This window comes from Oreochromis aureus, linkage group 3 (assembly GCF_013358895.1).
Source record: "Oreochromis aureus strain Israel breed Guangdong linkage group 3, ZZ_aureus, whole genome shotgun sequence".
Taxonomy (NCBI): Eukaryota; Metazoa; Chordata; class Actinopteri; order Cichliformes; family Cichlidae; genus Oreochromis; species Oreochromis aureus.
In genome coordinates, this window is record NC_052944.1 from 21210227 (window position 1) to 21234821 (window position 24595).

The 24595-nt window shown below is 42.6% G+C and overlaps 2 protein-coding genes across 2 annotated transcripts; one reads left to right on the forward strand and one right to left on the reverse strand.

Moving 5' to 3' along the window:
* Positions 1-561: 561 nt before the first annotated feature.
* Positions 562-4750, forward strand: zgc:194312 (uncharacterized protein LOC794943 homolog). The gene is made up of 2 exons (XM_031753138.2): positions 562-1946; positions 4192-4750. The coding sequence occupies exons 1-2, from the start codon at positions 1018-1020 to the stop codon at positions 4334-4336; spliced, it is 1074 nt and encodes a 357-aa protein (XP_031608998.1). The 5' UTR covers positions 562-1017; the 3' UTR covers positions 4337-4750.
* A 1909-nt stretch (positions 4751-6659) lies between these two features.
* Positions 6660-23655, reverse strand: acadvl (acyl-CoA dehydrogenase very long chain). Its single transcript, XM_031753145.2, has 21 exons — positions 23549-23655; positions 23221-23308; positions 23062-23131; positions 19963-20037; positions 19465-19537; positions 19290-19354; positions 19053-19187; positions 18825-18969; positions 18455-18584; positions 17567-17692; positions 17249-17447; positions 15057-15161; positions 14670-14756; positions 14283-14345; positions 10748-10849; positions 10327-10424; positions 8976-9048; positions 8709-8781; positions 8471-8543; positions 8163-8238; positions 6660-7644 (listed from the first exon to the last, which is right to left on the reverse strand). The coding sequence occupies exons 2-21, from the start codon at positions 23292-23294 to the stop codon at positions 7507-7509; spliced, it is 1980 nt and encodes a 659-aa protein (XP_031609005.1). The 5' UTR covers positions 23295-23308; positions 23549-23655; the 3' UTR covers positions 6660-7506.
* Between the last annotated feature and the right edge of the window lie 940 nt (positions 23656-24595).

The window sequence follows — 24595 nt, forward strand, 5'->3', positions numbered from 1 at the left end:
GCGAGCAACTTTTTTTGTCTATGCCCGTGATGCCGCCCCTACCACGATGCCGCCCTGAGCAACCGCCTATGTCGCCCATATCAAAAACCGCTACTGTGCCCACCTTAGTAACCCTTATGACATCACCAAACAGTGGGCTGGCTCAAACTAACAGAAGGTTCAATACTAAATGAACAGCATATAAACTCGTATATAAACTTACAAAACCCTCTGTAAGAACTCAGAATTATCCTATGAACTTTGGGGCCTTTTATACTCACAAGAGGAAAATTCGTACGTGAAATCACCCGTGTAAGTGTGCCTTCACTTCGCAGACATTCAACATGATGAGATGGAGCCAGTGTGCTTTGAGCCCAGCAGTAGGTGGCGGCAGCCTGCTGTCAGACACCTCATTGCAGCGCTTACATGACAAACTGCTCAATTTCAGACACAAGGAAACTTCGTACGTGAAAGCAACTGTGTAACTCGCGTGATAATTTTGTCGAAGGAAATATCAAAATATTGGAATATCAAAATGTTTCAAAAGCTCTTTTTAAATGAATTTTGCAGATCCGCTATAAAACTGAATTCTTCTGTTGTTTCAAAAGACAAAGACGATCAATATAATTGAACTTATCACTTATCACTGGTAATTAGTACTGCGTGGGGTGTAAGTGTGCAGCAATTGTGTTACACTTGAACTTTTCCCAAAGGCCACGTGCACACCTCGGGGGTGTTAAGGGTGGATGTCGAGGTTTGGCTGGGATTGGAGTTAGAAAGGAGGCCGGTGTGAGGATGGTTGATATGAACTATAGGGAATTTATTGTTTACCAAAGGACCTCATACAGACACGTGACACAAGTAGGCCTGCCTATGACAGAGAGAGAGAGAGAGAGAGAGAGAGAGCGGATGTCTGGGTCCGCAGTGACAGAGCAGCAGACAGAGAGGAACATGCGGCGGACAAACTGTCTTCCCCATCAGCTCCACCGCTGCTACCGTCATTATCCTGTAAATCCACCCAAACCCCGATGAAGAATAATGTCACGGAACAACACCACGGAGGTCAGCGACTACACCTGCGTGCGCTTTTACGTGTCCACGGTTTCTTTCTCCGTGCTGCTTTTCTTCAACCTCATCATCAACTGGACCATCTTGCGCGAGGAGCGGCTCCGGCGTCACGCCCGCTTCGTGCTCATTTTCCACCTGCTGGTGTCCGCGCTGGTTCACCTGGGCATGAGCAGCGTGTTCTACTACCAGATCCACCTGGACACGCGGCCGTCCCGCTCTGCGTGCATGGCAATGATTACCATTTTGATCAGCAGCGCGTCCAACATCCTCCTGACGCTCACCGCGATGGCTCTGGACCGCTTCTGCGCCGTGTGCCACCCGATGCGCTACAGCTCTGTGTGCAATAAGGGCCACTGGCCCTGGCTCCTTGGAGTGTTTACCTGGATGGTGGCGCTGGTGATCCCCCTCAGTTTGCTTTTTAAAGACAGTGATGCGCTCGATCAGGGCGAGTGCGGCCGGGAGCAACTGAAGAAAGGCGAACTACAGAAGGTGCTCTTTATAGGGCTGTGCACGCTCATCATTCTCTACAGCTACGTGAGGATACTGGTGGAGGGACGGCGGCTCGGGGTCCTCAATCGGAGAAATCGGGCAGGATGCAGGACGATCGCCCTTCACGGTTCCCAGCTGGCTGTCTACCTCCTCCCCAACTTTGTGAACTTTGTGCTTTCAATTCTCTACAAGCGGGAATTTATCCAGCGGGAGACCAAGGAGCTGTCGGCCGTTGTCGTTTTTGCTTTCTTCAGTCTGGCGCAGTGTGTTGCGCCAGTTGTTTACGGTTTGCGTAAAGAGGAACTTCTGGAGCAGTTGAGTCGCAGGTTCCCCTGCTGTTCCCGATATCTGAAGAGTGTCCTCGGCTGGACTGTGCGTGCTAACTGGTCTCATGTGCCCTACAGAACGAGGTATGTCCCGGCTCATCCATTCATTCAGTGTATTTACAACCCGACTGATTGAAGGGGAAAAGAACAGCAAAAAAAACGGCTTCTAAAAAAGTTCTAAAAATAAATAAATAATAATAATAACCCCTAATTTAATTTAAGTGTTTTGATAAAAGTGATAGAAAGAAATGTCCTTTAGGACAGACATAGAATAATGTTCAATAATGTGTGTTGCTTTCAAGTGACCCTCTCCACTAAGTGGACAGGTGCATGGATCCACTCATTCAGTTCAGGGTCGTTATCCCAGCTGCCGCAGGTCTAGATGCAGGGTTCACAGAGAGACATACCAACCGTGCACCCCCACATTCACACTACTGCACGATAAGCTAACATGGTAGGAATACCCAGAGAGAGCCCACGCAGCCACCGAGAGAACATGCAAACTCCACACGGAACCTCCTGAACGCAGAACCGCCTGCAAAACCTCCACAATAGTCCAACAAAGTCATTAGACTGTTAGTCTAATGTCTAACTCTTGTGATCACTGCAGCATTCCCTGGGTCACAGTGCACCACTGAACTTTCAAACGTGCCTTCATCTTTTAAGGTCAATGCTCTACAGTCCTGCTTTAATATCCTGATCATTGAGACAGGCAGTGTGATCTTCTGACATTCACCTTGCAACAAGTTGCCCCTCTGTTTTCCTTTATGCAGTGATAAGGGTCACCACAAAATTACCAAAGCTGTGCTCAGTATTTTTCAAAGTCACCTTCATCTAAAGCAGGACCACAGATGTTAGATATTAATTGCTTAAAGATGTTGTGCAACAAGCAGTTGCATGACTCATGTTACTTCACCCTCCCTCTTTCTTAACCATTTACCCACAGTGGGTGACTCGAGCCTATTGCTGCTGTCGCCGGCCCATCACAGGGTTGACATGGACGTTCTCGCCTGTAGGGCTAAATTAGAACCAACAGGTAACCTAACGTGCACGTCTTTGGACTGTGGATGGAACCCGGAACACTCAGAAACCACATAGGCCACTGGGACAACATGCAAAGTGCACACACAAAGCCATTCTGGAGGCTCAAACCCTGAACCTTGTTGCCGTGAGGCATCACCACACGAGTTCCTCCATTGGTTTAGGCTGATCTTTTCCCTTTTATTAGTCACATGCCTTCATATAACAGCTATCTAATCCGCTAATCAGACTGTGATCTAGATATAATATTTATAGTAGTAAAGGCACACTGACAAAGGGGTAAACATTACTATTGCAGTCACACAGTTCATCTTCACTGACCTCACAGCTCCCGTCTCAGTGTGAAAAAATGGCGCTTGGACGGCTTTGAGCTCTTTTGAAGATGTAAAATGATGACGTGAAAAAACTTAAAGAAGTCCAGTCTCCTTTTTTTCACGCTCTTAGGGCTGCCATGACCAGATTGACAGAGAACCTACACACTCTATTGTTAGTTGTCACATTCATAAATACACTTATCCAACATGTCAATGTGTGAAAAACACCTTTAGGCAACCTCACAAGCTCTTTTCGGAAATCAGTTTACCAATCGATTAATGTAGAAATCCTTAACATGGAGTAACTAAGTGGAAAGGGGAAAAACATAAAGACAAAAACTTGTTGTTGTCAGACTTTATGTGACAATAGTTTGATTAAGAAAGTAGATGTCCAGCAGCCAGGGGGGACAAAAAGAATCTATTTGGTTAAATACTCACAAGACAATCTCGTCACAGCTCATCCCAAAATATACTTTACATGGTTTTTGCCTAGTAGTCAATAAATAGGACGCTGACTGTAAAATCCAGTAAACCGAGACAGGATTTCACTGAGTTTGTTTATGGCAGGAGCGTGTGCATGATTCACCCTATCGTCTGGTAATGTCCGTGCAGAGATCACCGCAGTTCTCTGTAAAACTGAGTGTACCGTGTATGTAAAACAATGCAAATTAATGCTCTCATATTAGAAACAGTCAAAAAGGGAACTTTCTGTAGAAGGGTGACTAATATTGAGATAAACGTGTAAAACAAAGCTCATTTGCTTCAGGTTCTCCATCACTACAACCGCTATTACTACAGCGTGACTCAACGAGGGATCGCTGTGGACAGTTGGTGTGTGATTTCAAGATGAAAGTGCAGCTTCGTGAATATTAACGACTTTCCTTTTCAGTGATTTGGAAATGCCATCCACCACGATGCCTCAGAAAGGAGTCAAATGAGCTTATTTGTTGTCTTTGCTCTTTTGTGCCCTTCAGGGAGAGAACGATGACGGCTCAGACCATCATTTCCCTGGAAGTCTCGCAAGTCCCAGAAGTCCCGCAAGAGGAAACTCAGTCAGTGGCTGTCAGGAGTTTCTCACATGACCAGAGCTCATGCCAAGGCAACGCGGAGGACGCCTGAAGGGAAAAAGCTGGTCTTCGTTGGGATTTTATTTGCAACAGGAACGTGTTCTCAGCTAGGAAGCGCCCTTTACGCCATCACATCAGTCCGTGAGGCTTCATCCTGATATGGGAACGTTACAGTCATGCAGCAGCAGCAACGTGGAACATCAGCATGTTTATACTTGGGTCTATTTTTGACCTTTTCTGCCTTTTCCTGGTGAACCACATGCTGATTAACAGCAGAGCTGTGCAGTGGTCGGAGGGAACCGTTCCCTGTCCTGGCTGGTCCAGACTTAAGCTCCCTGACCTCCAGGCTGATGGAGACATTTGGGATCTTAATGACTGGAATACACGAGTTTCTTAAATATGTGGTCTGATGAGTGTTGTTTATATATATTATTAATATTGTTGACATTAAAAAAAAGAAATGTGATTTAAATGGTGTTGATGCAGTAATTCCAGCACTGTGAGGTCATAGACACTGCGCAATAGTGCAAGCAATTATAGCCCATAAATGAGAAACGTGACACAGACACTGTCTGTGGAAGGGCAGAAGTGTGGCTGTGGATTTAGCTCACTGGTTTGCGTAGGTGACTCACAGGCCACAGTGTCTTTCGCTGGGGCCTGGTTTCAAATCTGCCTTTGACCATTTCCTGTTTGTTGTTCCTCTGATTTCCTGCCTACTCTAAACACAACGCTACCAAAATATACATGTTATGAGTATGCAAGCTAGTCTACATATGGAAAAGACTTACCTCAGAGAATTCACACATAGTTATTTACTATTAGAGTCTGTGTCATATCTAACTAAGCGTGTGTAATAATTAGTCTGCCGGTTACACGAAAACATACCAGGTACACAAACTATGGCCGACAAGGAGACGGGCAGCTTTGCCTATAAAAGGGATTAAATACAGAGCTAAATAACAAATGAAACAAAAATACAACTTAGGGTTGCATTTAAAAATGTGCTTTTAACATAAGACATAGACTATATTTTATCTCATTTAAGGAGCCATTTCATCCCCTCACTCACACAGGTTTTTGTTTTTACACACCCGTGACCAGCACGGCTGTTACACACAAGGTCACACATGAGTGAAATCTGCAATCAGTGATCACCTACTTGACATTCTGACCACATTGGTACAAGTGCGAGCTGGGTTATAATTTATCTATTGTCCAAGTATAAATATCACTTAGTTTTAAAACATTGTTACCAGGTTAGATAATGTGGGTCGTTTTCAGCATTTGGCATAACGCCGCTGCTTGTTACACCGCACAGTAAACCAGAGCTTTCTTACAGCCTAACATTATAAGATGCCATTAAATGATTGAGAGGAAATTTTTAAAAAGATGCTAAAAATCAGAGTTTCTCTGCACATAGCGAGGACCTAAAACCACGTTCCCCTGCTCTGCATGAGGCTGGCGTTGGTTAGAAAGACCCAAACACATCAGGGTGGGGGTTCATGCGTGTCCATATATTGATTTAAAAACTGAGAAAGCTACAGGCCTCTGTCAGAAAAGCTGCAGTGATGAGATGCTAAACCACTTTACACTTGATTCTCCTGTAATTCAAGGAGAAATATGACCAGTTAGTAAGCTTTAAAGATGCTGGTGGTTTGATCCCCCATTTCCTGAGCTAACCACATCTCGTAACACCTCTAAGAGTGATGTAGTTCTCCTAACACTCATTGCTTAATGCTCGACACCAGTGCATTATTATTTTAGAAGATTCGATTTTTAAAGTGAGATAGTGATGTTTTTTGTTTGTTTTTTTAAAAACGCCAAATCTAATTTTGTTTTGATCTTCGTTCGAAGGCTTCCGCATAAAAAGAGGAGATCACACAGGGATGCTGGGTTTGCTTCTAAGCTACTGCTGAGCTTGAGAGTTGGTTTTCAGCCAGGAGGACAGACACATACCTGGGGAATTCTCAGCAACAACAACCGCAGGCCTTCTACAGCATCGGCACCTTTCGCATTAAGCTCTTTAGTCTCTCACCCACATAAGTAACGCTTGTCAGCTCGTGTGCGTATGCCTGTGTAAAGACAGGAAGGGGTTCATCTGTTTGCACTTCACTTGTATACACACCGGCAGACGACTCCTGACATAAAAGCAAATACTGGCTTTCCTGTAAGGCACCTGCCCTTGAAGAGCCGAAATGCAGAAGTGAAACTGAATTAGCAAAGTTTGTTATGAATACAACAGAAATAGGAAGCCCGTTTGGCGGCAAGATGGGTAAAATTATTGCAGTGATGGGATTTTTTTTTTCTTTTTAAGTGCTACTAAAAGTCAGTGTTGCTGTACGTGCTGAAAGTCACAAAGACAGGGTGAGGCATAGTCTGGAGAAAATGGATTTTATTGGCAGAAAAAGCAGTATAGTTACAGCCTATAGAGACTCCCACTGTGTTACACGTTCGCTACAGCAGAGAAATAAATGAAAGAAATCTTAAAACATGGTACGCAGACGATGTTACATTCACTGCAGTTCCAGGTGGCTGATAACAGTAAAGAGCACACAGTGAAGTATTGTTAGGAAAGCTTTGTGTGTTCGGGCCGGCTTCTAAGGCAAAAAGGTTTTACAGCCCTGACATTTGTGTGTCTGTTGATCAACGAGCAATCTGAACATGCAGAAAGGTGTTAAGAACAAACATCACACTGTTCTATACATTTAAACACCAAGTGTAAAAATCTGTCCTTTAAAGACACATCAGTTTCCTGTTCACTGGCTCCCTGACTTAAAGTTGCATTGATATCGTTGTATTTATAGTTAATTACCAAGAAACAAAAAAGCATAAATTAATGTATTAACAGATTAAACACTGAGAGTTTACATCATGAAGGCTTGGGTACAAAGGAAAGGGTGCATTTTAAAGCCCCCTTCACACTTTAGACAAATGTAGAACTGTGACTTTTCCGACTCGCATGACATTTTTATTGCTCACAGAACAAAAGTGCAGCTCAAAATTTAGACGCCTTGAGCCACGATGTCATAAATAAATGACGGGAAAAAACAGGGGGATTAAAAAAGACACCAAAACCAGTTACTGAGGCTGTAAATGGATCCCATAAATTAAAAAAGGGCACTGATGTGTGTCAGAGGAATAATGGCAAAAAAGTCCGGGAGGACTTGGCATACGTGACGAGATGTTCAGAAGAGTGAAGAAACGCAGAAAGAGCGAGGGCGTTTAGAAACCCAGGGGGGGAGCAGCAACCACTCCTCCGTTCTCCACCACCGCTGCAGAGATGGCCCGCATGTTGCTGTAGAGCTTTCTGGACTCGCTGGAGTGGAGAGACTTGATCTCGTGTGTGACCCTTTCGTGAGCCTGGGGGACGGAGAGAGGAGGAAAGTGATGGTGCCAAACTGATCGTGATGGCATCAAGCGCCACAGAGGTAAAGTATGGACTTATTTCCTCAGTCAAGGAGAGCTTATGTTTTTATTCACAGTGTCATTCTGTCTGTAAACAAGACAGGTCAAAACATTTGACTGAATTCTGATTAAACTTTGTAGGAGTGTAGCGCGGGGTCGTGCTAATGCTCCTTTAGACCTTGGCTTACATCCACCAAGGTGTCCAATGTCAACTCAATGACCTATTAGTCACAAACTGACAAAAAGCATTATAACATAGAAAGTGTAATTATTACCATTGTGGTCTGTATTGTTAATATAACCCTGTATAAAGATTTAAAATATCATGTCATTTTCGACCTCTGATCACCTTGAAGGTCAACAGATTCATCTGAAGGTCAAAGTGATAATAATGCTTTATTGAGCTTAAAAACACCGAATATCCTCCTTACATAGCAGCATGTGCTTGTGTCCGGCTCTGCAGAGGATCTTACCTCGGTACACCAGGTCTCACACAGCAACTTCTCATGCTGAGCTGATGTGTGGCCTTCGCTCAGAGCTCGCGACGCCCTGCAGAAAGAGGGCGAGAAAAAAAAAAAGACGTTCACAAGAAATGTCGCTTTGGGCTGCGTAGGAGTTTGTTTGTGGAATAAAAGAAGACCTTAGCTTAGAAGGTGGGTGGGAGCGTGCAGAAAGAGCGCAACGGGGACAGATAGAAAGGATGGTGTGGTTAGTGGAAAAAAAAAAAGAAAAGAAAAGAAAAGAATGAAGACTTAAATCTGTTGTTTGCACTTTTGCATACCTCGACAGGACAGCCACCATGGCGTAGATGTCAATGGCACAGTCTGCGACTCTCTTGAGAATAAACTGTTCATCTGAAAAACGAAAGCACACAAGTTTAGACAACTTAGAAAAAAACAAACATTTTCAAATAAGATGCCATGATGTTATTTTTAAACTGTTAGATATGACAAATAATATAGTCAAGTTCAAATCTTCCACACCTGCAGTCACACACACACACACACACTCCCTCTCACCGATGATCTTCTTGCCGTGTTTGATCAGCAGCTCCTCGATAACTCCTCCAAACTGCTCAATAGCTTTAACTGTCTAGAAAGCAGAAACAACAAAAAGTGCAGAGCGTTAGGAAACATGCAGACTGTAGCGGAAAGCAGAAAATGGGTCCTCTTAAAACTGCTGGGCACCCATTCAGTCAGCCTGGCGCTGTTTGGGCCCAGCCTCTTAGATGGGTTTTTCTCATAAATAACAGTCAATCGATACAAATGATAAGAAAAATAACACACCAGTTCTCCGCTGTGTGCCAGCTCAGGATGCACCGTCCCCTTCAGCGTCAGACCTGTGCTCAAACCTGCCTTCCTGTAAAGAAGAGAGGGCTGCGTTACACAACACATAACAAAAAGTCATTCTCAGCAACCATGATTGATCTGTTGATCCCAAACAGCAACCTCGAGGCTCCAAGTTTAAGCCAAAAACTGCTCAGTCTAAAGGCCAGCCCTCACAGACTCCCATAATGCAGTGCAGATGGATGTTTTTTAAAAGCTAAAAAACACCTGTGCTGGCACAGGTGTTTTTTTCGCTGGCAAGCTGACACTTTGGTCAACTCTGTTGCTTTAAATGTGCTATAAAAATTAATTTGTCCTTTTAATAATAATAATATGCTGTCTGATATGCAGCCTATCAAAGAAGTTTGTAATCCAGTTTTCGTGAGTAAAATGTAGTCATGCATTGTCGCTGCCTGGTTGGAAAAGCCAACGACGAAGTCCCAAAATTCCCAAATGGTGATGTCATGGAGGCTAAGACCATCTTTTATATACAGTGTGTGGGGGAAGCTGTATAGTTAACCATGTTTAAATTAAATACAGAACAAAAATAAGCCAAACAGCTGGTTAAACTGACTAAAACCTGCAGCTGAGGCTCTATACAGAGGTTATGAAAAGTTTATGCGTAAAAATAAATACACAGCATCTGACAGTCTCTCTACGATGCGTTCAGTGGTCGACTGTTTGCTTTTAGCCGTTCGTTATATTAATTGCACAACAAGCGGAATGCAGCACCACACAACACCTTTGTGTGCTACTGTTGCTATGAAAAGGCCCGAATGTATAAGCAAGACTGCAGACCCTGACGTGCAAGCAGCTTTCAGTGTCTCCTAGAGTTGTGCATTAGCAGGGCAGGCAGAGTAGAGAGGATAAATGATCTGCGCCCCAGTTATATGAGCCTGTATGCCTGAGCTATAAAAGCACTCACACAGCCTCTGAGAGCGTCAAGTCAACTGTTAAAAGGAAGTCTTCATCAAATTAACACAAAGAGAGGAGGAAGCCACACTTTTCTGCCTCCTGTGTGTGTGTGTGTGTGTGTGTGTGTGTGTGTGTGTGCGTGTGTGCTGCGAGTACACAAGTGTAAGAAAATCATTTTCACATCACTGCTTTTCTCGGAAAGAGGAAGAGTGCATAAAAAATGTCTCCATTTCTATTAATCTGATGCCATAACTGCTCTGTCTGTCGACATCAGCCTGGAAGCTGTATCACTTCTTCAGGTCACGTTCTATTTTTTGCAAGGGGCGCCCCCCATTGCACACCCACTGCCTTCCAGACATACAGAAAGGAAAAACAGTGTTGCAGAAGCTAAACCAACCTTTTGGCTCTCTTGGTGATTTCTCCCGCGAGCACGCCGGCGTTGCTGATGGGGCTCTTCAGGGCCTTCTGTAGGCTCTTCAGCTGGTTTCCAGCATTCTGCAGGGAAGCACATGCAAGCTGCTGAGCGAAGAGCTAAACATAGTCAAGAGGAGCCAGGGTTTATCTGGGTTGCTCAATCTGCAGTCATATGCAACATGTTAAGAACCAAAACTTCCTGATAGAGAGTGAGGAAAAGTGAAGTGCAGAGAACGTGGATGTGATACAGAACTCAAATGTGAAATGTGTAGAGGAAGTTGCTTCTTATCACAGAATTTCCGAATTTTATACAGCAAGCAGAATTCACTTCCTCTGTACTTTCACAAAGCTTGCACACACACACAAAAACACACAGATACACACAGAGGAAATTTCTGTGTTACCTGGAAGCCATTCAGAGCCACAAAGAGCCTCAGGATGTCGTTTGTGCCCTCAAAGATTCTGAAAATTCTCAAATCCCTCATCACTCTCTCCATTCCAGCGTCCTGCAGAAACAAACACAAATAAAGAACATGATGGGCTCCATTGCTTTTCAGCTCCACCTCAATAAAGCACCTAAAATAACAACAACTAAAAGCCCTAATAAGACAGAAGGAATGCAAATATTGTACATTTTCCGAGGTTAGGGCTCTTAACTTCAGTCTTAATTCTTTCCCATCTCATGTCCATTTAACGCCCTGAAATAAGGTAATGAAAATGCACCGTTAAAGAGGAATAGAGGTTTTTTTGCCGCTTCTGAATTCTGTATGTGGAAACCAGTGTGCATATTTTAAGTGGCACAGAAATGAAAATGTACACCAGCACACTTTTGACTTTGTTTCCTTGCTGAAGTGAAACCCTGAGTCAAAACGCAGAGAGCGAGCAGAACCGCTAAAAGCCTGCTGCATTCGTCCCCCCGCTGCTGCGCAACTAATTCCACTATCAACTGGCACGTAACGCAAAGGAAGTGGAATTATTTTAAACAGCTTTACAATCCTAACTAAATTATACAAGGACTCAGAGTGTAAATCATTGTTGACAGTGGCTGAACTAAACCTTTTGTTTTTTAAAAGTCATAGTACATTTTCCTCCATGACTGAGCACGCTTTCCACTGAACTAAAAACAAACCAAAGAAGCAAACTTATTTTTTTTTTCTCTTCTGCACTGTCTGGTTTATTTTAAGCAGCACAAAACTGTTTACACAGCTCTACCACGCCCCCGTATCTTCAGCTGGTTGTTTCCAGTCTATTCTAGTGAACTTCTTGCTTGATATCTTTTTTTCACTTGAATGTGGTCTCAGTATTTTCTGAGTGCCTCGCCTGTTGCAACTACATGACTCAATACCGCAACAGCAAGACGAGCACCTGCCACTATATACAGTGCAAAGGCTTCTGAGAAGTCTTAGCCACACCGGTGCATCTTTAATGGATAAGAACAAAGATCTGTTGCACGATTACATCATTACTTCTGTTTAAATCTATAAACAGATAGAGGCCATTAGCTCACCATCATCATCACAACAAAAACTGAAGCGGATGGTTACGTGGACAGAAACACACAGTAAGCAGAGCAGGAAAACGATTTTATCTTCCAGAGTATAAAACAAGGAAATGCGGATCCTCGAGGCGCATCCTTGTTTGAGTGCTTGCCACACCTGTCAAAGGCTCGACAACGTTTACTGACAGCCGTGTTTGAGATAAAAACAGAAACCAAACAGAAGTGAAGCCAAAAGATGAGCGCAACTATCAGGAAACTGCGCATGTGACCACATCAGCATACATCCAAACTCAAATCTACACACAGTCCCAGTGTCGATACTGCTGATGTTTACTGCTCGCATACATGTTGTAGGAGCCTTTGTATTTGTGGCTGCACAAAAAAAGGGATGTCTTCAGAAACATCTACTTTTAGTAGTTTTTGGCCCACCTCATTTGGCCCACATTTGCATAGAAGAACTCGTTTTGAAACAACCCCGGCGGTCTCAGTTCAGGTTAAACTCACCCGCGGCTCACTTCATTTCTACTGTATAGAAACCTGGATATTTATGGATATTTATGGACCAGAGCAGGATAAAAGGAAAAATTACCCAGGTTAGTGCATCAGGAGACCGAGTTTTCACTGATCATGTTACATCCACCAAGAGGTTTAATGTGGAGCTGGAGTCTGTTTGCACAATGCAAACCGAAACAGTGAGTTCAGGTTGAGTGAAAGAAAACAGCGCTGTTCCTGTAATCACCATTAAAACCTATAATGGGAAAAAGCCCGCGGGATACCTTCATCAAACCGCCTGATCAACAAACTCTGACGTGAAAAAAAGCAAACTTTGTAGCTGCTCCATCCACCGCCGTTTGTTTTACAAAGAGAAAAATCTGCAGTAAGCTTCGGAAGTAAGGCTACATTAAACTCTGCAGATGAGCTGTTAACTTGGTCTGACAGCACGTTTTAATTATGCAACTTACTGAAGCCTGACGGCAGCCATACATAAAGCCATAATTGAAGCAAGCAGGGGTGAGTCTAAAGGGGGGCATGAGGTGTACTAGACCATATATATTTCATCCCCTTTGTAACACTTTTCAGATTAAAAAATGAAATAATATAAAATATTGTCTCAAAAAAAATTCTGTTAATAGTTAAAAATCTAAAAATTAAAGCTTTTTTTCAAAAGCCAATAAAAATGTACATCGGCCAATAAAACTCTGAGCCCCTGACCCTGATGGATTTTAGGTTGGACAGTGAATTATTGTTAATATTAATTAACATCTATACCTTCATAACATGTTGTTTTTCAGCAGCCCAAAAACATTGCATCAAAGCACAGGGCAAACTTCAGAATGCTGATATTTTCACTTCTCTTTATTGCTGCCACCACATCCCTCTTTTAAATGCTTACAGCTGCCTAGTTAGAAATACCCTGTATAGTATAATATTATATAATAAGCTCAAGTTATTTACAAATCAATGCCTATTATTCATTACTTACTCCTACATAATGCTTGTGTAAACAATGTGAACATCCGTGTGAACAATGTGAACTAGTACAGCAGCAAATAGCTAAAGTCGTCCAACAACGTCGACCCGACAATGAACTGCTCAGCTAGTTGTAACCACTAACTGTGAATGGGCTAAGAACAGCGATTACTCTTAAATGCACATACTTCCATTTCTGCAGGCTAATGAGCAAGCTATCAATCATGTCTTCTGTGAAACCTTGCACATTACACATCAAGCCTATTCATTGGGGATTTTTTTTTAAATTATTGTTTTTGCCCTTTTAGGAAAGAATAATGAAAAACTGAGAGGAAGGTGGGGAGATAGAATAAGAAGAGTCGCAGCAGCTGGCTGCCCCTCACTGAGCCTGCTTCTGCTGGAGCCTTCTTCCTGTTAAAAGGGAGTTTTTCCTTCCCATTGTCACCAACTGCTTGCTTATAGTGCATTGGTTGTCTAAGGAGCTTGGAAAGAAAAGCATCAGGACTTCTTTAAGTTGCTTGAAGATGTTTCACCTCTCATCCAAAAAGCTTTTTCAGTTCTAGGGTCAAATGGTGGAGAGTCCCAGATTTAAGCCCAGTGGGCTCTGTCTAATCACACGAGCCTAGGTGTGAAAACCAGTGTAGGTCACAATCAGCCAAGATTGCGGGTGAGCTCACTGTGAAACCTAGCCCCACCCTATCATGTAATTTCCCGAGGTCAAATGGCTCAGGATGTGAGTGTGTGTTAAGGCGTTAGGGGGTCCATGACTGAGAACCTTCACAGACCTAGTGGGTTGGTTGATCGTTCGAGTTTCATTGTATTGACATAGTGTCATTACTTTACAATATAAAGTGAATGCTGTTGTTATTCACCTGCTTTGAGCAGGATGTTAAATTCTAGCTTTCAAAAACACAAACTTTAAATTTTGTCAAATATATTTGTAACTAACAGGATGTGGACTGAGGACTCACCTTCATGAAACCCATGCCGCCCATAACCTGAATGCTCTCGTCTGTCACAGACCATGCTGCTTCCTGTCTCAATTTGAGGGTGGGGGAGAAAAAAAGAAAACACAAAAAAAACCACAGAGATGTAAAAGACGTTTAGCACTGCCAAACACACAATCACATTTCATCTCACATCAGTCAGGAGACATATGCTTCCTCTATTTACCATCCTTCGGTCTTCCACAGAAAAAGGAACCTCATGAAGATTATGAAATAAGTGCCACCAATGTGTGCTAACAGAAAAGTTGAAGCCAAACATCCTAAAAGGCTTTCTGGTTACCCCAGAAGCTGAAATAAAAGGCTTGCACTACAAACATTAATGTGCTCCAGGAAAAGGACACAATTTCTTACAGAGGCAAAGATCTTGCTGATGGCAGCTTCGATCTGGAAGTCGGTTGCTCCGCTGTCCATGTTCCCACTGATCATGTAGGCCATGGACTGAGAAAACACACAGAAGTAATGGTACCATGAGTTTGACGCCTTTCTCATAAAGACAATCAAGACTGAATTTAATTTGAATTCGTCACATTAAAAAAGAGGCATCTCAACCCAATCTCTGTGTTAATAAAGCCCAGTGAGCTGACTAGCAGATTATGCTGTCTGACAGTAAAACAGGAAATCAACCAGGATGTCAAGATAACAGCAAACCATTAATCAGCAAGGTTCTTCTCAGAACCTGCACCACACGGCTCAGCGCGGCACCAGGTGAGGTAGCGTTACTGTGTTGTGTTGTCTGACCTCTGTGACGTACTGCAGCATAGTCATGCGAGCCACCTTCTCCTGGATGGCTCCATAGTTGTGAATCTTGTTCCCAAACTGGGTTCTGTTGGCTGCATGGTCCGCCTGATGAAAAGTGGAAAAGCACAGGCCGCTATCAGACCACAATTCATTATTTTAAGTCAAGAACTCGACTTGAGTCACGAGATATGAGGAAACAAGATTTTGCAAGTTTTTTTTTTTTTTTTTTTTTAGCAATCGTGCCCTGAAATGCTATCTAGCTGTTTTTTTGTTTTTTTTGTACAAGAAAAGGAAGTTTGGTGGGGCTGCCGATCACCGCAAAAAGAAGCATGATCAGTGTTGTGGTGAGGTGCAAAACTGGTGGCAATTTGTCAAAATGCCACGAGACGTGAAAACAAACAACACAGCTGAAAAGAACTGAGCTTTCTTTAAAAACTTCGCGCGTTAAGGTTAGTGTTAAATTAGCTCGCAAGCGCTCACTGGAGGCAGTTTATCGAGTTTATGGCTGCATGACATTAAACAGTGAAAAAATGAACTTCTCTTTATCAACATGTGAGCAAGTCATTTCTCTAAGTGCATGAAAACCGGCTCCCTGTGCCTCCTGTGCATGAGATTCTCCCTCAGTAAAAACGCTGAGGGGGCAGGAATTCCCCCCACATTAACTTTTCACAGTTTTCTCTCCAGCCGACACAACTGCTCAAACAAAACAACCACGTTTTTCCCCCCCGGGTGAGAAATCCCTTCATGCACAGCAATAAAATATGCTTACTGTAGAGGCCATTTAGATGCAGAACTGATTTGTGAATCTCATTTACTATAAGCGCAGTAACACTGACTTTGAAGTAAATTTCTCTTCATGTTTTCAGGAGGTACATATGCACACTGGCTTAATATTAATGTATTTTTCTAGTAGTGAAACATTTGCAGCTGAAGGAGAGGTCCACGGTCACCTACCTATCAGTGCTGACATGTCAGTAAACAGAGGTTTTCTGTTGCGTCACATCAGTTTTGCACTTGTTAAAAGAGTGTTGTAAACAAGTGAAAGAGGTATGTGCAGCTGTATGCTTTAATCTACCTAAATCTAATAATAACAATAATAATACCACATCAGCTACTTGCCAGATAATTTTGTTTTTTTTAGATCAGCATCTGCACAAATTTTTTTCCATCAAAAAATATGATCATAATAATCAAAGTGTCTCCATGTCTCCGTTTACCTCGTCTCCTCCTTAACAGGCGGGCCAATCTGAATGAAACTTTGCATCTCCACACACGATGTTTTAAAAAAACATATATTTATTCCAATTTGATTGATTTATGTGTTCAACATCCTCCTGTGAATGTGATGTTACGTTCTCCGTTTGTCTCACTTGCCTCTTTAAATATTTATAGTTCATCTCTGCTTTTATCATCGTTCATGAGAAACTGCGCCTCGGCTTCCTTGACCTATGGCCTCATTAAACGCTTTCAGTAAGCCATTATGTTCTCAGCTGTTCCTTTTGAGTCATGGCAGGATGTTCATTTTGTCAGTTATGTTTGTATATTGTATTAGATAATAAAGCGGGACACGACCGCATGTGAATGTCAAGTTGCTACTGAATAAGTGTGGGTTGTCTCCATTTGTCAGTCGCTCAAACGTTTAGTTTTTAAAAGCTGAGACGGCCAAAACACCCAGCTCGAAGCTTCAAAAGAGGGCTTCATTAACCAGTGTGTGTTGTCACTGTGTCTATGGTCCTCTAGTCTTGTGACCATGTACTGTTAAAAGCTTTAAAGCATTTTAAACTGTTTTAATAAACATAACATTGATTTTAAGTAATTTAAGTTAAAAAGAAAAAATCTGACAGAGCTGCAGATCTGCTTTACTACTCAAAAAAGCTGAATCCTTTCAGTAGACAAAGCCGAACGGAGGCCTTCAGCACACTTAAGCTCAGCAAGAAGCAGAAAGAGGCCACAAAGAGAAGGGGAATTTCCCACTAACCCACAACGAAGAACAAAGCAAAACGAAATGAGTTGCAGCACAGACAATATTGGTTACAGATAAGAAACAATGCAGCAAGTGGGAAACCTGACAGCACATATAGAAACTAAACCATAAGTAAAAGCCATAGGCTTCGAGAGAAGAGCTCCACTGGTGCGCTTCACCCACTTCCCTTCCTTTCTACACTTATGGAGCCTGGAGGGGATTCACTCACAGCTTTGGCGATGACACTCTTCATGGTGCCTGAGAGGGCGGCTGCCATGCCAAAGCGGCCGTTGTTCAGGATGTTCATTGCCACCTTGAATCCGCCTCCGAGTTCGCCCAGCACGCACTCGGCCGGCACTCGCACGTTATCAAAGTAGACCTCGGCCGTGTTGGAAGCCTTGATGCCCATTTTCTTCTCTGGAGGGCCACTGCGAGAGAGAAGTAAGGTTAATGATGACGGGAAGGAAGAAATAAAAAGTTTCATCCACAATAAAAAGAAAGGGTTTAGTGGCAAACAGTCTGCTAAGTTAAGAAAAGGGGCGCTCACCTTGTCACTCCTCCAAAGCTCCTCTCCACAATGAACGCCGTGATCTTGTCCTTCATCTCCCCGGTCTTGGGGTCCTTCATGGGCGTCTTGGCGAATACGGTGAAGATCTCAGCCAAACCTCCATTGCTGAGGAGAGAAGGTTATGAAAAATGGAGTGGCCATTACTGTGTGTCGCTGGATGCACTGTGTAATTCTGCCCCCTTGTGGTGAAAACACGAAAAAGCTTCAAACAATCAAGCTTTGCTTTAAAATTACTTTTCAAATACGTCAACTCTAAAAACTGGAGTTTTGAAAGGACTAAACGCTGATTTAGACACTAATAAAATAAAAGGTTTTTTTAATGCTACAAGTAAGCATAAAATTAAAGCTCCCCTCACACACAAATGTAAGACGGTTAAACTACTTATTCATATTTTATTCATGCATGACGCCAGTCAGCTGTTGCTTCTAAGCAATCACACAGCATCTTGCTATTAATGAGAGACAGCAGCACGTACTCCCCAGTCTGCGTGTAACAGGAAGCTGTACTCGAGCGAGAGAAAGTGAGACAGGTGTCAGCTGCACTAACCACTGCGGTTGTGCATTGCTTTGATGGGAGAAAGTGAGTGGTTGTTCAGAGGGTACACAGTCTTATAACCACCAGAACAGACTTGTGTATAGTGCACAGTGCAAAGTCTCTCAGCTCAGCAACATTTTGAAAACCATTAAAGCATATACAGAAGAACGGGGTCGAAAGCGCTCAAACATATGCAGTAACTATGGAGAGAACGTTTAACCCTCCTCGGCAGACTGTGCTGTGGTTTGTCCAGTTTGCTATTTTTAGGTTTCTCATTAAGTCGGCCTGTTTTTTAGTAAATTAGTCACCAAGAACTTCCTTGAAGCCCTCACCTGATCCAGATCTTGCTTCCATTGAGGGTGAAATACTTTCCGCAGGGCGACTGGACGGCAACGGTTTTGATAGAGGCAGCATCAGAACCGCTGGCTGGTTCAGTCAGGCAGAAGGCAGCTATGTTCTCGCCTGGAGTAACACACACACACACACACACACACACACACAGAGTCATCAACAAAGCAAAAATTTACAACGGAAATTACTAAGCTTTTCTTTCACATGAAGTTAGACTTTTCTAGCAAAGTGTGTCCCTCCAGTATGGTTATGGCTTTTTTAACTTTCCATAATAAACAGACAGAACGTCTCCAGTCTTCTATACAGCTACAGTTTACCTCAAAAACCAGATGCTGATGCTGGTATTCTTACCTGAGGCGAGCTTTGGCAGATATTTTTCTTTCTGAGCTTTATTCCCAAAAAGCAAAATTCCCTTGAAACCAATAGACTGGTGTGCACCCAAAGTGATGCCGACCCCCAAATCATTACTCCCAACGATCTCAACGAGCCGGGCGTACTGTTGGATGGATAAATCCCATTAAAACTTTTTAAAACCATTGCTGTCTTGTTAATATCATAATTAAGTCAAGCAAGCTGTACCTGAGTGTTTGAGAGGCCGATGCCACCCAGGTCAGCTGGCACCTGCATACCAAAGGCACCCATCTCCTTCAGGCCCTCCATGGTCTGATCCTCCACTTTCTCCAAGGCATCGTTCTTGGCTGGATCATTTACCTCCTGTCCACAGGGAGCAGAAACATGGAAGGGGAATCGGTGAGTGGAGGGTTTGGGGGTGTATAGCAGCAGTGAGCGTGAGGTCAGACTAAGATTTACAATTACCTCAAAAAATTTGCTGCACGGCCCCACGAGCTCTCGAAGGAACTGCTCCTGCTCCTCATTGAGGGCTGCGGCACAGACAAAACATTACACTGTTTTTCAGTTTAACAAAGCCAATCAGCAAGAAGCTGGCGTTAATTTTTTCAGTTAAGAACATAAATACATCCTATGGATTTACCTTGGGGGAAGGGAAAAACCTGGGAAGTTTCGATCTGCCCTTTGAAAATGTTTACAGCAAATGATTTGGATTCCTGTGAGAAGATAATCCAAACAGTAACATTTAAGTTAACTCAAACACCAAGGCTGAAACAGCTCTATGGAGCTACAAGAGAGGTCAAGCTTAAAGCTGTTAGGGCCTAACAAACATGTATAATTGTCTATATACATCTATGTTTAGTTGCCTGCTCTTGTAGGTGCACTGCTGTGATTTACGCTGCCACCTGCTGGTGAATTGAGAACACTGAAAGCCTCTGTGTGTTGTGTTTAAACAGCAAATAAATCAGCTTTTAAAGTGGGACCCATTCTTAAAGAAACATGTGCCCTACTGCTTCTAGGATTCAAAAACTCCACTGGGAACCTTTTACTTTAAAAATAAATAAACTAGACCGACTGATTTTAACCAGATTTTGGCCATTATTAATGCAAGACTTGATTATAAACCAGACAATGAACATACAGCAGCAGCAGCTGTCTTCTTTTCCGCTTTGGTGGCAGCGTCACTGCGGACTGCTGCAGGCTTCTCCAGCACTGCCTGAAACCACAAACAGAGCAGAGGACAAAATTATAGAAATTATGTTTAAAATGAATAAAGTGAAAAAAATGAGGAAGCTACAAACTCTCTCTGCAACAAAGCTTACAAAACATACACAACCATGAGAGTATGTTGGGAGTCACTGCTTAACCATACAAAACGTCAGGTTGACTCATGTAGAAGGAAAAACACACCTGAAGGTTTACCACCATGTAGCCAACAGGATGAAGGTACACAGAGGGAGACAGTTTGCTGTCAAGTGTTGTTTGGTGATGAAATGTTAAGAGCACACAGGCTACAGTTTTTCTAATTCCAGTCGGGACACCAGCTCAAATCTCAACTGGGTGAGAGGTGAAGTCAAGGGTACATCCACCCAGCTGAGTGCTGAGTATGTGGTTCGTGTTTTTAAATCTGCTGTAAACTACAGCAGAACAACCGCCTTTTGTACCTGATTCATAACTAATTAACTTCCAGTGTATTGCATTTTAATTTCATAAAGACAAGATTTATTACGCCTCACAATAAAAGTGTTTATCACAGGGCTGTCATAAAGTTCTGCTTTTAACTATACAGACAACAACCAGTAAGCTCGTGTTTATTAAAAGCACGACCTGGGAGCAGGATTTACACGTTCATTTTATTATAGCAACAAAACAGGTATGAACTTTGTTCCCAGCTAATAAATACTGTGTTGACCAGGACTCACTGCAAATTTAAAGTTAAAGAAACCATGTAATAACTGCGTTAATAAACACAGCTGTTCTTTGATACAATTTTCCACTGATGCAGGGCCAGTGTGAAGTCAGTTCTACTTTGGTACCTTTTGAAAACCAGATCACCTTCTGACTGTTTTCTTTTACGCAGCATCATTGGCAGAGGTTAGAGAACTGGCACCTGCACATTGTCCTCCATATCCACTGACACCAGTACTTCTGGCCAAGATATTTAATGGTGGCCTGCGGGTGTAGCTTTGTGGCCAGTTATTTTTTCATAGCGATTATCTCCATGAGTCAAGTCCGTGTAACAGCAGCACCAGAGACAGAATCAGTATTATAATTATAGGTATTGTCATAAGGCATTAGCTAAAACATCCCCAGACATTATATGTGCTGGTCAAAAGGACCGAACAGCGCCACTGTAAGAGGGTCCTGGGTTCACACTAAGGCTGGGCGATATGTAAAAATTTTCCAGCCGGCAATCGTCAGTCCAGTAACCGACTATAGGCGATATATTTGGGCAGAAGACGATCCACTGGCTTGGTGGAAAATGCATGAAAAACGTTTCCCATTGATGTCATACATGGCACGGAAATATCTGTGTATACCAGCCACAAGCACACCTTCAGAACGCGTCTTCAACACCGCTGGTAATACTGTTAACCCCCTGCGCAAGAAAACATGCTTGTTTGGAGGGAATATTTTACCTTCTTTTCTTGTTTGTTTCAGTATTAATATAGCTACTTTATTTTTATTCATTTATTTATTTATTTGAGATGCGCCAAATCGCACAAAAGACTTAACTTTAAGAGTTTTTATGTTCGCTGGAAGAGACAGTTTGATTTTTAACTTATTTGTTGTTTGGTTGAGTGTGTAAGACAGATAAACAGGGTTATAGTGGAAAAAAGAAGCCAGTTTCTCTTTGTTTCCCTTCACACCATTGTGGTTTTGCTATTTAAATAAAATGTTTTTGTTTTTTTCTGAACATAGGCTACTGCCGTTCTTTCTTTCTGCTATGAGTTTGAGTAAATGAATCGCTGCTGCATTTGGGCCCACTCTGAGGAGGGTGCATTTGCTCGCAGCTGAAGGAGGGTGCCGTTAAAACAGCACTATTACTTATTTCTGTTGACTGCTTCTGTTAGCTTCAACAAACATTATTAGCAAACTTACTCATAGGCAAATAAATAAATTAATCGCCCTTGTAAAAATGATTGACAATAGCCTCAGCCTATCGTCGATATATTTGTCCAATCGCCCAACCTTAGTTCACACCATCAATAATGATTAAAACATAAGCCCTGAAGACTCAGCAAAATGATTTTGTATTGATGAAAACCTCCCACATCTCCATTTCTATTACACCAGAGTAATTAAGTAGTAGATAAACAATTAAAGGATAGAAAAGCCCCCGTTTTCCCCCAGAATCTACTATAGAAATATTTGTGTGTATGTAATGCTTATGGATCCAGCACTATATGAGACCTCTCAGCAAATACAAAAACACAGAGTTTATCCCAGATCAAAGTTGACCTCTTGAGAGGATAAGCTGGATTGGTTGGATAAATTTGTGGCAATGACTCTGGGGTATCTTACTGTCCATTTTCCTGACACTTCTGGTCATATGATAAACCCAAACTTTATTTTAAAATACATTTTAGGCTAAAAATATTTTTTATCTCAGTGGTGGTGATTTTCCATTCAGAACTCTTTTGTTTTCAAAGCAGGAAAAACTCTGATTTGCAGATAACAGTAGTAAATATTTCCTTGTTGTGTCATAGCAATTTTGCTAAGCCAAAAGTTCACAGTCCATCTGATGAAGACCCGCAAGATTTTAAAACTGCTTAGACATATTTATCATTACGATTTGTTTTGCTATACACAAAGAAATAATATCATTATTGACAATTATAATAACAAAAGTAACAACACACACACGCGCGCGATCATTGACTTTACAGCTGCTGATAAATGTATGGGTTTTTGTTAAAAACATTGTGGTAATGTCGGGTGTGCAAGCATCATTGCGAAACTCCACGTATGACATCATCGGTCTATTGGTTTTATTGTGAACGCTTGCCTGAGCAACTGTAGTGTCACCTTTAATGCCTGGGTCACGTGAACAGTGAACTTTCCCCCAGTTTGAGCGGGAGGGGGTGTCGGAGTTATATCAGACGCAGGCTACGATTACCCAAACAAGGACACAGTCTCGATCAAATGTAGTGAAGCCACAGCGTGAAGCACCAGTGTTAAACAGAGTAATATGTACTTAATGCATTATAATGAAATACGATGTAATAACATAACGCACCTCGGCTGCCTGGCTTGTGTAGAGACGGCCGTTTTGCCCAACAAACACCACCGCGGCCTGACGCTGGCCTCTGCAGATCAGACAAGACACGATATGTTTGTAAAACACAAACATCTCATTCTAAAGCCTCTATAGTAATGATTAATGATGATTACTCACCCGCTTAGCACGGCAGGAATCCGGAGAATGGTGCTGCACAGGGCGGAAGACTGGCTCACTTTGCGAAGCAGCATGATTTTATTTTGTTCTTAAAAAAAGAAGAAGACGTTATACACAATAATTTGCCGCAACTAGCATTAATAACGAAGCAGGGACAGAGCTCATGCAAGTCAGCTTAGCTGTTGACGGCCTGTAGCTAACACAACTGTAACACACGTCGGTCTGTTCTGTAAGCTGAGCTGGGTGTTTAAGCCCGCGCAGAAAAAGCCTGAGGAAATACTTCATATCCTTCTACGAAAGCTCCTAAAGATGAGTGTACGCAACACACCTGTCTATGTAAGAACAACGCGTCCCTTCCGTCAAAGATGCTGCCAATCGTCCGGTAAAAATGAACCGTCCACAGTGTTGCCAACTCCTCAGTAAGGAAAATCTCTATTGGCTGTCCTAAAAGTCAGCAAATGACGTCATCGCCTAATTTACATAATTGCTCATGTTTATGTGATTGTAACCAACGTAGAAGAGAGAAATAACATCGTGGGAGAGACATAAAGTGAATAAAAACACCCCAAATGCATTTAGAATATTTTTAGAACTACAAGTTAAATTTCTTTTAGCGATTATTGTTTTATTTAATGTCACAATTCCAACCCTCCTCCTTTATCCGGGCTTGTGTGTGTGTGTGTGTGGGGGGGGGGGTCAGCAGCTGTAGCACTTGACTTAACAGCGGCCCCCGCTGGACGCTCGCCATAGAGCCTGCGCGAAAACACCTCTAAATCAACAAGGCGGACGCCTAACGTGGACGGAGGGAGGATGTGTCCTGGGGACCATTAATGACATGCGCAACTGGGGAGTGCGTTTTTAAAACGCCCCCCTGTGGCTGTATATTTTATTACAACACCAAACGGTTTGTGTTACATGCGGAGGATTCCTTCAATGAGTATGCAGCTGATGTGCCAAAGAGTTGCAAAACCTTACCAAGCAGCTGGTGTTCATAGCAAGCCTCACCAGACAGTTTCAGTCCATATCGGATGTACAAGATGGAGTTAAGGCTCTGGAAGGACATCCGATTTCTAAGTTTGCAATGATTGGAATTATGTATTTTAGTGCATTGATTTGTTTTAGACAAAGAAAAATGTACATTTACTGCTTTTTCGTAGAGGCATCGCTCATGCGCGACTCATCTGGAATTTGGACACGTAGGGGTGAACATCTCTTGGGCTACGTCCACACGTACACGGGTATTTTTTAAAATATACTTCCACACGTAAACGGCGTTTTCGGTCACAGAAAACGGAGATTTTTTAAAAACTCCTGCTGGCGTTTAGGCGTGGACGAGGAAAACTGAGAAAAAGCAGCGTCAAAGGTGTGCGCCTTT